The sequence below is a fragment of the Psittacula echo genome, assembly GCF_963264785.1.
Source record: "Psittacula echo genome assembly, chromosome: 2".
Taxonomy (NCBI): Eukaryota; Metazoa; Chordata; class Aves; order Psittaciformes; family Psittacidae; genus Psittacula; species Psittacula echo.
Window position 1 is genome coordinate 38,346,297 of NC_137737.1, and position 12,724 is coordinate 38,359,020.

The 12,724-nt window shown below is 38.3% G+C and overlaps 1 protein-coding gene across 2 annotated transcripts; it reads left to right on the forward strand.

Annotated features, from left to right (window-relative positions):
- Positions 1 to 242: 242 nt before the first annotated feature.
- PTER (phosphotriesterase related) lies at positions 243 to 10,259 on the forward strand (the record flags this gene model as incomplete). Of its 2 annotated transcripts, XM_080639654.1 has the most annotated exons (4): positions 243 to 792; positions 2,902 to 3,167; positions 6,604 to 6,744; positions 10,049 to 10,259. In XM_080639654.1, the coding sequence occupies exons 1-4, from the start codon at positions 361 to 363 to the stop codon at positions 10,257 to 10,259; spliced, it is 1,050 nt and encodes a 349-aa protein (XP_080495780.1). In that variant the 5' UTR covers positions 243 to 360. The 2 variants fall into 2 exon arrangements, with proteins under 2 accessions (XP_080495780.1, XP_080495781.1); XM_080639655.1 differs by lacking the exon at positions 6,604 to 6,744.
- Positions 10,260 to 12,724: the final 2,465 nt, after the last annotated feature.

The window sequence follows — 12,724 nt, forward strand, 5'->3', positions numbered from 1 at the left end:
ATTAAATAGGAAACAGTTCTCTAATCGTGATACCAACTATAGCACAATAAATGATGGCGATTTCCTTTGCCGATGAGTGTGATATGTTTACATTGCTAGAGTACTGATACAAGCATAGTTAGGTAAAATAAATGTTTTTCACGTTGAGTGCTCTACTGGAAGCAACATTTGAAAACGTTTCAAAACATTTCATTCAGCGAACACACACAGCGTGTAGGTACGAGTGTGTGAGAGAGGAGGGAATTCAGGAATTGCATAAGAAAGGTTTACTCTTTCTGAAATGTTCTTCTTTCCTTTCTTCTTCTTTCCCAGACTCTTTTAGAATCTGATTATTTTTTTTTTCCTTTTTGTTGAAGAAAAATGCCTTCCTTGAGCGGGAAAGTACAGACTGTCTTGGGCCCTGTGGAGCCAGACCACCTTGGCTATACATTGACTCATGAACACTTGGCCATGAACTACAGCAGCAGTTTTTTGCCACCTTCTCCAGGCCAAGAGCCTCTGTCTGATGGGCCCATTGAGATGAAGAACTTGTTTTGGATTAAGCAAAATCCCTACAGCCATAAAGAAAACCTTCTTCTGTATCAGGAAACAGATGCTGTGAAGGAGGAGCTGTTGCATTTTAAAGCAGCAGGTGGTGGGACGATTGTGGAAAACACGACTACAGGAATTGGTCGAGATATGAATACTTTGAAGAAACTTGCTGAAGAAACTGGAGTCCATATTATTGCTGGTGCTGGGTTTTATGTGGGTTTTACTCATTCTTCTCAAACACAGGCCATGACAGTGGAACAGGTAAGTCTTAACCATTGCTTCAGAGTCTCTCTCCTATGAATTATCCCTGGGTAAGTCAAAGTTGGAGAGGAATTCCAGCAAAACGGATGAAATCTAGAAGTTCTCAACACGAAAGGCTTGGGAACAGCATTACTGGCTTGTGTGTTGTAGCCGGAACAGCACTATTTGTGTGTGCTGGGATCATTTGTCAGCATTTCCAATTCTTAAGCTCTGTTTTCTCTGACAAAATTTGTTATAATGCAACAGTAAAAGGGAAATAAAGTACTTCACCTGTGGGTATCCGGTACAGCACCAATTATCCTATTATTTTTACATTTTTTAAGGGAGGAGTATATCCTTTCTGCTACTTCTGTCTCTGGTTAATTGCTTCCCAATGAGATCACCCAGGATTTTTATAAAAAGCATAAATAATTGCAGTATTTACAGGACAGCTGCAAATCATTGTTCTGCTCAGGCTGTGTGTTATATCTCTGTTCTCTACCATTTGTCCAGACTTTTCAGGGCAGAGTCTACATCAGATTGTTTGTGTGGTGCCTCAGACAATGTGTTAATAATGGCTGAGGTCCCCAGATATTCCTATAATTATAAATATTCATTCACCTTTTATTAAGAAAATGTGATGATAGGGAGAAGAGGGAAGGGAACTCTCCAGGGCAGGAGGCTGTGAATGAAATGAACAGAGCTGGAAAAATGTTTTTAAAATCTGTCACAGTTTACAAATGAGCCAAATTAATTTTAGAAATCAATGGGTGTAACTTGAGCAGCTCTGCCAGCCACAGTGGCGCAGGCTGTGTGGAACAGAACTGCTTTTCCTTAATATTCTTCCATTGTTTGAAATTTCATAAGAAATAGATTTCTTGGGGCAAAGGTTTCCGTTTTGTATGTGGACTGCTGGAGACCCAGAAATGTCCTGTATGCAGCAGGTTATCAATATTTAATCTAGTCCAGAAGACAGTTATTTAGAAAGGGTTATGCAGTGACTGATCCTCGATAACTGGTGGTTCCTTATTTGCCAGTGAATTTGACATGATGGTATGTTTTCTGATTAGACAAAGACAATTTGAGTATTTGGAGAAATGCTCTTCAGGAGAGGAGTGAATTCTGTATCTGTCTACAGAAATGGTTGACAGACTGGTTAGACATGAAGCATAAGGTGTGTAATTACAGGATAAAGTATTGGGCAGAAGCCTGCTGTAAACTGTAATACCTTGGGCTGACTTTCGTATATAGAGTATTTACTAATATGTTGTATGAGGCTGTTGAGGAGATAAGGTATGGAGTAGAGATAAGTTACAGATTAATTTAGTTTTCTGGATTTGCTTGCAAACTGTCCTTCTTCCTTTGCTCACTTTGTTCTTCCTTGAAATCATGATTTCTTTAAGATTCAAGGCCAAAGAGTTAGGTGATCATTAGTGCCATTTTGTGCTCATGGTTCTGAATGTAAGCTTTAAGATACATGGCCTATTCTGGAAAAGAAAAACTATAGTTTTTATAGCAAATTGCTTTTACTAGGAGATTCTGATGTCCTGTTTGCCTATCAATATTTAAAAGCAAGCTGATTTTGACCCTGTAAATTTGTCAGCTGAGCTTTGTTCTTGTAGTTCTGGTAAGTCAGGGGAGCTCTTGCTGGTTTACATTGGCATTCACACAAGCAGGATTTGCCTGAAACTTGTGTCTTCAGCATCCTCCAGAGTTTTCCCTTGTCCGTCTGAATGACAAGGTTGCCTTACTCACAAAAAATTACATTGAATTGCTTCTGAATCTGCTTCAGGACTGTGAGGCACAGGTCTAAGAAAAATTAGTCTCAGCCTAAATCAGTATTCAAATTACATGTAGATCAGTTTTCTTGTCAAACCTGGACAACTGTGTGAGTGGATACTGTTAAATCAATATGCTTCTGTGTGTATTTTGGTCTTAGTGAATGGCTAGCATAACATTAACTGACAGAAATCAGATTTTAACCACCGTGTTTTCACACACCCAACTGTTAATTAAGTAAGTTCAGAAAGACCTTGGGAGTATAACTAGCAGAGTGTTCATAGGCCAAATTTGATGCTATTTAACGCAAATAGTATTAATAACAAAAAATGTCATTTTCCTGTTCTCTAGCTTACAGGCATTATTGTTGATGAGGTACTCAATGGAGCGGATGGGACTGACATCAAGTGTGGTGTAGTAGGAGAAATAGGTTGCTCCTGGCCTTTGACTCAGAGTGAACACAGAGTGCTTCAGGCAACAGCGCAGGCTCAGTCACAGCTCGGGTGCCCCATTATCATCCATCCTGGAAGGCACAGCGATTCACCTTTCCAGCTTATCCGCATTCTGCAGGAAGCTGGGGCTGATGCTTCAAAGACAGTCATGTCTCACCTCGACAGGTAAGCAGACTGTTCTACTGTCTTGGCAGTGTTGCCGCAACCCATAGCAGCTGCAAATAGCTAGGTTTCTATTGTGCACTGGGATCACAGCATGAAGAATTATCTTTAAGTTTACTGACTTAAAAATAACTGCTTATATAGAGCTTCATCAGCTTCCAGCATTTCAGTCAGGATCATCTGTGAGATTCACATTGATAAAGAGATTTTGATATTATTTTTAATGCTCTCTTTGAAGGCCTGGAGCAAGATTAGGAATAACTGTAGCCACATTAAAAAAAAAAATGGAATTACATTAATTCATATCCCTACACAAAAGCATTAGAAATTGATCCCCTTTCACCAAATTGGGTGGGAAGCTCTGGGCTTCTGGCATTTCTTAAAACTGGAAAACTCTTAAGGGCCTACCAAAATCTCACAAAAGCTAATGGAGAACTCCCTCATTTGGCTGGATTCTGTATCAAAGCAGAAGGCAGATCTTTAATGTTCTTCTACCAGACAGAAGAAATATTGCTTAAAAAGAAAATAGTCTGGGTTTGGATAGTTCTTAGCATTGACCAGAGAGCTAACTTTTAGTTTCCTTGAGAACAAAAACCAGGAGCCTCACATTAGACGTGGAGAGGAATTAGGGTGCTTTTCTCTCTCCAGTTTAGAAACACAGCCTCTATTACCAAATCTGTTTTGTGTGACCTTGTGTTGCTCATGGTGAGCTGGAAAATATCCAAGCATTGATTATTTTGGACAGTTGCTGAATAATGGAGACTGTTTGTGGTCATATGATTCTCAGCAATTGGATTGTTTGCCCTCTGTGTGAGTGTAATACAGGCAAGAGAACTGTGCTCCAAATTCCTAACAGATACAGGCTCTAACAGCTTGCAAATCGAGCTACAGGTGTTTTGTATTCACACAGAGATCAATGTTTTACTCGGGAATTTTTGGAGCATAAAATTCAGTGCGATGAAATTATATTTGATTATATATGAATGATATGAGCTTACTTTACGTATTTACCTGCATTTCATTGTATCTGTAGCTATATTTTTCTCTCCTTATTAAAGAAAAAATGATTACTTAAATCTTTTTACAACAGAGGACTGAGCAAGCTGCCTGTGTCAGTACTTGTGTAGCCATTTTGATACAACATAAAAACACAGTTACTGTTTTTTGCCTTTATATGCTGTTGTAAATCATTGAATTCAGTGATTAATTGGTGGAAAATAGGCAATGTAAGTAGGAAAACAGGCAAAACAGAGGTGCAGTTTCACTAACAGCCTTTGGTGCACAATATGACATTTTCTTACACTCCTTCTATCATTACTTTCACACATTCAGGTTGGCATTTGCTGTAGCATAGTCTCTAAACTACTGTGAAGTTTGGCTGTGCAATGTGCACTTAACATTTTAAGTCTCCTTCAGTGAGAAGAATCCACGTGGGAGCATCCCAGTCCCTTAAATGTGAGATAAATTTGTACATAGCTCCGTATTTCATGTCTGCTTTGACACAGACAGAATGGTAATTTTCAGGTGGATTTACAATCAAATGATAAAACTAAAATGCTGGCTAACGTGTTTTTCAGTTTAGCATCTTAGAACAAAAAGTAGCAAGTGTCCATAGTGAAACTGCAGTGCAGATAAAGGCTGGGAAGCAGAAGCTATTGGGTCTTGGCTTTGACCATTAGTTAGGGGCCAAGGTTATAAAGGTATCTTCCTAGATATCAACATACATTCACTTGAGCAGCTTTTGTTAGAAGACTCACAGCAACTGTTATGAATGCTTGGTAATGGTTTGATGGGTGTCCCTCTGATGATGTATGGATGAGGTCCAAACTACAGGATGTTCCATGTGTGCCATCTCCTTTCTCATGCATTCAGGGCTGCTCAGGGTCATTGTTGCCCAAACACCTAATTCTAGCACAGAGATTTAGCAGTTCCAGCTGGTAACTGTTGCCGCTGCTACATCCATGTGGTTTACAAGGGGATCCAGTGGATGATGAAATTACGCTCTCCTGTGCTTTGTTGGGTCAGAGCACCCAAAAGCACACCACCAACAACAGTTTTTAAAAGACATTTTTCTGGCTCTGATTTTGAAATGCATCATTGGGTGGGTTTTGCCACCTGCACAGGATTGAATACTCTTGGCTACCATCTTCATGTGAACTGAGCAGGGCTGGATCTAAAATAACCTGTTCTTTTGCTCTGCACTTTGAAAACTCATTTGGTGATAAATGTTCAATCTCTGTAAACTGTAACATTTATTTTGAAATAATGCTTTTTATTAATTACAGTTGGCAAATTTTAGACTCCCGCTGATGGCAGGTTTGTTTCAACAAGGGTTTTCTCTCTCAGCCCATCTGTTCCTCCTACTTGGCCCTGTTGTAAAGTCATAATATTGAGATTGTGACATCAGCCATTTCCATAGCAACAGACTGTGATGTCATTGTAAAGGGTAAAATAACTTTGTGTAATCAATATCTGCAATAATAAAAAAACCTAACAACTGCCCTTTTGGTTAATTGTGCTGTTCTTGTGGACATGTGTTTATTCTTTAGATGAAAAAAATTGTACTATGGTTATAAAGATAAAATTATAATGTATCATTTGAGGGGTTTTGTTCTGGTTTGTTTGGTTTTTTTTGCCTTTGGATAGCTTATACTCTTGGCAAAAATGTTTCCAAGGGAAAAAAAAAATATATTCCAGAGAGCTCTTACTTCAGTTGCCATTCTTTTCCATGTGAGTGACAGGTTTTAGTAGCTTTGTTTCTCTTTGTTCCTTCACTTTTCAGATCTGCTGCAAAGCTCAAGTTCCAGGTACTCACAGTGCCATTATATATTTTGGTGAGAACATTTCCTTAAAGCATTCTGGCCAGAGCCCATTGCAGACAATGATATATTGCTGTTCTAATGACAATCTAGAAACAGAATAGAAACTAAAGACAAAGTTGTGTATTACTGATGTGTGATAGATGAAATGAGCCCTGGATGTAGCTGTCTCCTGTAACTTTTTTGAGAAAGTAAATCTGTCTTCTGTAACTAATCCATTGTCTTTCTTAAATGTCTCCATGAATTAACTTCCTCCTTAAATGTCCTTCCTTGCTAGGTTGTCTATTGAGAGGGTTAGTGATATCAAAAGTAAGTAACTTTCCTGTTTCTATTTAAAGATTATGATAAATGTTTTCATTATTTCATGGGGGAAGAATTGGGTTTGTTTTGGTTTATTTTGTTTTAATACATAAAGTCCCAGATGGAGGTAAAAGGTGTATGAGCTTAAGTTGCATGGGTCCAACAGGAGTCCTATTTTCCAAAAGGGTGAACTACATCTTAGATTATTGGTCTTGTTTCTTGAAGTAGGAAGTCACAAAATACCTATCCTCTTTTTTCTTCCTGTTATAATGATTTTTTCTTCCGTTTGCAATGCTGACTTTGTTTTATATGTTCCTCAGGACCATATTTGATAAAAAGAAACTTCTGGAATTTGCTGACCTTGGGTGCTATTTAGAGTATGACCTATTTGGTACAGAATTTCTTCATTACCACTTCCATCCTGAGATTGACATGCCGAGTGACAATGACAGAATTACAAGGTATCTGCTTCCATGCAGTTTAAGCTATAGGATTGCCATTGACAAATGAATATTATTGGTACTTGTTTTAAGGCTGTCACAGTGATTCTGCTTGCAGTTCAAAATTGCCTTTTTTCATATTAAAATAATGACAATTTTCCCCTGCTGCTGGCACGTCATTAGAGCAGCACGTATAATTTCTTCTGTCTGCAAAGGAAGATGTAGAATCATAGTGTTGTGGAAAGTTACTTGAGCAGAAGATCAAGAACTTTTTTCACTTCGTTCTCTGTTCTAATTCTGTGCTGATCTGGTTGAATTTTATAATTTGCTACATTTATATAGACTGTAAAAAAGGCTGGAGATACTGCATTCACGTTAAGGTTTGGCTTTTGTTTGAAACACAGTATTGGAAACCTAGTGCTGCTGCCAGGCATCATCTGAGCCTGTTACATCTCACAAATGCAGTAAACCAGCAGAACCCATTGGTTGTCTTGGGTAGATTTGTGCTTCCATCCTGAAAACCACACTTTTTTTCTTCCAAGCACTTTACCATCTCTCCTTCCCCTCTCCTTTTGCCCTTTCTCTGTTTTGAAAGGTGAAATTCCTTCTCTTCAGCACTCCCATGCTCCTCACACTCACAATGTGAAAATATTGGCCCCACTGGCAGGATACCTCTTCCCTGCTTCTTGTCAGCCCATGCAGTCTCAGCTCAGCTGCACAGCAAATCTGTTGTGCTGTGCTAACACAAGGTATTGCCAAGGAGATGCACTCCTTGCAGAAACACTCAGAGAGAAGGTAGGATCAGCTGGGAATGGGCATCTCACTCCTTCCACGCTGGAGGTGGAAGCCTCCTCTGCTGTTTGTCCACAGTGTTTGTGTGCAGTGAAGTGGCAGGTTTCTGAGGGTGGGCTGCCATCCTGCCTGTGTCTTTTTTTCCTTTCAGAGTTCCTTGATTAGAAACATTTTGTGATCCTTGATCACTAATTAAGTAACTTTTCAGCTTTCACTTACATTCCAGACGCAGCTTCCCTCCTCCTCATTGTCATATTAACCTCAAAACTAATATTCTCTGTTTTCAGACTGTTCTCAAGAAGGTGTGGTGGTTACTATTCCACTTACTGCCAAGTGTTTGCCGCTGCTTTTCACAGGAGAAATCCTATCTCTGTCTTAACAGGGCTCTGAGTTTTGCACTTGGTATTTTAAACTGTTGCACCAAATACACCGTTTTCACATTTAGAATGGGTGAAGCTGCTCCTCTCCCCTGTGCCTCCTCCCCTCTCCTGTGCCATGGGAGGTCAGTGTGTGCACAGGGCTGTGAGGAGTGTGCATAGAGGAATGGGCTAAGCCGTGGTTAGCAAGTGCTTGTTCAACCATGGCAAAGTTTTCATTCCGTCCATGATACTTACTCAGCCATTGATGTCTCTCCTACAGCTCTCTGGCATTTGAGTATCTCTTGCAGCAGGCTGCTGATAGGAAGAAAATACAAAAAGTGTTCTCATTGTATGGTGTGAGTATGCACATTTGAGTTAGGTGTGCCATTAAATGGGTTTTGCTGGGCTTTTGATGCATCCACACTGGACATCAGATGACAGTGGCAATCTCCTCAGGGTTTGGGTTTTTTTGTCAGACTGCACCAGAGAAGTGGAAATCAAATTGACATTTAAATATGTTGATGAAAATACTGAAGAGAAAATATATATTTGGGTCTTGTCTATTCAAAAGGTAAACTCCTGTAGTCGTGCCATACCTACTCAAACACAGTTTAGCCATGCGTGTACTTCCATATTTTTGCTGCAGCCTACTGTCAATGCAAGTAAAAGAACTGAATTTTTTCAGGGGCAGTTTTTCCTTGAATCAGAAGCAAGCACTAACTAAACTTACAATAATGAGCAAAAAGCAAGAATGAGTATGGGACATAAAGGACCATATGCTTCCCAGCCCAAGAAATTCATCCAGACATGAAGGGAGATGATTCTAAGATGTTTGATCAGCAAAGAACTTAGTCACTCCAGTGTCATTGTTCTTACTCTCTGGTTGGCTTGTGGTCTGTCTGAATTTTAGGCTGGAAAAGATACTTGTGATATTGTAATACTACAGTGTACATAGTGCTGTGCACTAAATAGCACAGCTTATGGTAGGTTTTTGAAAGATGCTCATATTTTACCAAGTTCTGTCTTACTTGCCTTTTTCCTGCTGCCCATATTGATTTGATCCTGCTGCATATATCTCCTCATAACTAATTGTAATAAAACCTGACAGTAAGGGCTTTCAGATATGGTGTAGTTCCTTATAAAACTGGTATTTGCTTTCTTGCTGTTCAAACCACAGTCAGAAAGTTAAGAATTAGAATTTCAGTGTTGGCAAATGATGGAGTTGGGTGCCTTCATGAGGAACAAGCACTTTCTGGGTCCGGTCTGTCCATCTCTGCCACTTTAATGCTGCAGCCTACTGCCAAACTAAACTGAAGCCTAGTGGGAAACGTAACATCATGCAAAACAGGGGTTTAGACACACACTGAATAAATTTTAAAGAATGAGCAGAGCAAAGGATTAAGTTTACCGGGCTGAAAAGTGGAACAGAAGGGCTTGCTGCAGCGGGCTTGCTACAAGGCAGTGACCAGCAGGATTACTTCTTTTTCCAAGCTGACTTGTCATTTTGCCAAGTCTTTTTAGCTGGGCTGTTGTACTAACTCCTCTCATTTCTGACAGATGCACTGTGCAACACCTGTCTTATCTTCTTCTTTAACAAACATCTTTGAAATGTGTTTCTATGATAGCTGTCTATATGGAATGTTTGCTAAATGGGAATTAACTGAAGATATGGAAGTATGTGTGTGGTTGAGCTGGGCTTCTCAAAGGACCTGTCACACACAGAGTCTGGTCATTAACAAATGTAATGGGACTAGCACTTTGAGAGCAGCAAGAGCTAACCTGCTGATATGTTATGTATATATGTTTATGTAGCAAATTATTACTTAATTGTGTATGTAAAACCCATGTCCCGTGCTTCGTGATGCTGAAGCTCTTGAATTTCTCCATGGACTTAATGGGGCTGGGAATGCAAAGTCATGTACCAACTGCAAAGTGTTTCCCTTCTCTATTTTGAGATGTGGTGGTATGTTTTCAGAGGTGTTTGGGGTTTTTCATTCAATAAATTATGTGTTTTATTTTCAATTGAATATAAGGACTATGTCTTCTGAGTAGCTGAAAATAACTATTTCAGTTATTATACAGTCCAGCAATGAGGAAAAAAAGTAAATCCTGCTCAGTTCTGTGCTGTTGCAGTGGGAGCCTTTCACTGACAGGTATGCTTTTTACTTTTGCAGGATTCGTATGCTGGTCGATGAAGGCTATGAAGACAGAATTCTGATTGCTCATGATGTGCATACTAAGAATAGGTTGATGAAATATGGAGGCCATGGATATTCGCATATCCTTAAAAATATAATTCCTAAAATGCTGATTAGAGGCATATCCCAAGACAAAATTGATAAAATACTCCTAGCAAATCCAAAGCGGTGGCTGACTTTTAAGTAAGAATAATGAATAAACATTCCTATTTTATAAGGAATCTTGATAAAATTCACATTTGTTTCAGGAGAGGAGGCATTTTAAAACATGGTTCTTTTCAGAGAAGCTGGAAGTTACTAGTTAGATGCAAACAAACTGATTATGATTTTTCTCTTTAATGAGAAAAACAAACTAATATGTATCCTCTCTGCATTTTCTCCCTTTTAGAAGTCTGTCCGTGAATAATTTACTGGATATGAGCTTAGCTGCAAAATCTTTTCTATTGAAATTTTAAAATGATTGCTTCTACAGGGTAATCTAATACTACTATTAAATGTTACCCAAAGTATCACTGAAGATGCATCATCTGGACTTCGAAGGAAATTAGAGTTTTCAATTAAATTCTCCTTCTCCTGGGGGCGATTTTAATCCTTGTAATATTGACAATGTTCTAATTATCCTTATATTCTTTAAAAAATGCTTTCTAAAAGGTCTGTGACTTCTCTATAGCTTCCACAGACAACAGAAGGCAAAAAGAATCTCAAGTAATTCTAAAAAGATATTGTTTCTTTCTAGTTTATCAACTTATCTTTAACTGAGAGTGCAAAAATTACTTGGAAAATATATTTTTGAATAAAGCAGTTTGATGACTTCTTAAACTATGTGTGTTATTGTGGATGTCTTTTTTTAATTGCATCTATTTTTTATCCTGAACTTTTGGGATCTCACAGCGATCATGTGAAACTTCATGCAGACCAGCTTCTTTTTTGTAAGGAGGCAACACCAAAAGTCGAAATGTATTACATAATACAGTTTTAATGAGTTGTAATAGTTATAACAAAGGTTGTGATATAAGTCTTTACAAATCAGTATATCAAGATATGATGAAAAAGGAAGAAATGTTTGCCTTCTATGAGTTTTTCACATAAAGTGTGTTCTTTGCTCTTGTCTAACTTTAACCAGGGCAGGTGATTTATCCAAAAAAATGGTCTTATCCAGTAGCAGTGGTAGCCTGATTTCAAAAGTTGCTTCAACTTGGACCTTATCATCTGGTAGTATTAAGCTTTTCCAATAAATACCTTAGTAAATACACATTGCTAGTTGTAAGTGATCCCTAGCCTGCTACGTTACTGTTGAATACTATGTAGAGAATCTCTAGCTACACTGCTGTCGTGAGTGTGCTAACCAATGAAAGCAACCATGGAGCAAACAGACCTGAAGTCAGTTACACATCTGTTAATAAAATACATTACCTTGTAGGAAAAAAAAAACAACCCAGGAGTAATCCCTACAATGTACGGGTGTAGGTTGGCACTTTGTCATAAAGTAAAAGCGTTACCAGCCTGGTGAGATAATACACAAGTAATTGGCAGCACAATGTCCCTTTATAAATCCTAGTTGAGTTAGACTGGATTTGTCAGCCTAGACTAACTCGATACTTGTTTTGAATTGGACAAGTCAAAACAGAAAGAGTAACACTTTCTGTTTAAAATAGGCTTAACTCGTTCAAACAAGAGATTTTAGAGAGATTCATAAAACCTTTTACTGAGCAGCCAGCATCAAAGAGCTTTTTTGTCACAGTGGCAGACACCTTCAGCATCTTAATACAGATAAATCTGAGTCTGTACCCTTAGTACATTAGACAAGGTTGCTTGTGGCAAAGTACATGAAACAGAAATGCTAGGGGTAGCTTCTATTACTCTTTAACAAGTTATGAAAATGTTACCTTCATTTTGCCAAAATGTTGAACAACATAACCAACTGTGCTAAGGAGCTAATTAATTATCCTGCTATAATTTAGGTTTATAATGAGATCTGCAAGTTTTAACCTGAGAGAAATAGACAGCCTTCCCTCCCCAAACCAAAACAAATAATAAATCCATTTTCTGAATAAAAATACTCTATGGACATTACTGGTATTAACTCATTTTAAAGCATTTTTATAACTATGCAACTCATAATGCCTGTGTTTAGTTTAATTCTCCAAGCCATTAATCCTTTCTATGGATTAAACTTCTTTGAGACTTTATATATATCTATATATATATATATGTGAATGAGAAAAATAGGATTTAATACACACTTTTTTTTTTTTCATGTAAATATCTGCTTCTTTCTTTGCATATGTGTTATCATTTTTGGTAATATGCTTATTTGTGTCCATTTCATAGGCACACCTTACTACAAACCGGTAACTAGCTACCATGGCAAAGGTCTGTGTGACAGCATTCTTTCACGTGTCAGATCTCCCATTCTTCCTTTGTAGGAATAAGCCCACTAACATGAGTGAGACAAGACACCTAAGACAAGTAATGTTTTGACCCATTATACTCCTACGAAATTCTAGTTGAACATCTGCAGTATGTTAAGTCATAACTATTTTATTAAAAATAGTACCCAAGTACAGACTAAGTGCTGAAAGACTAATGGCAACTAATGGGTGCAAAGAAAAACACTCTACCTTAGTCTGAGGATGTGGATGCCAGCCTTGC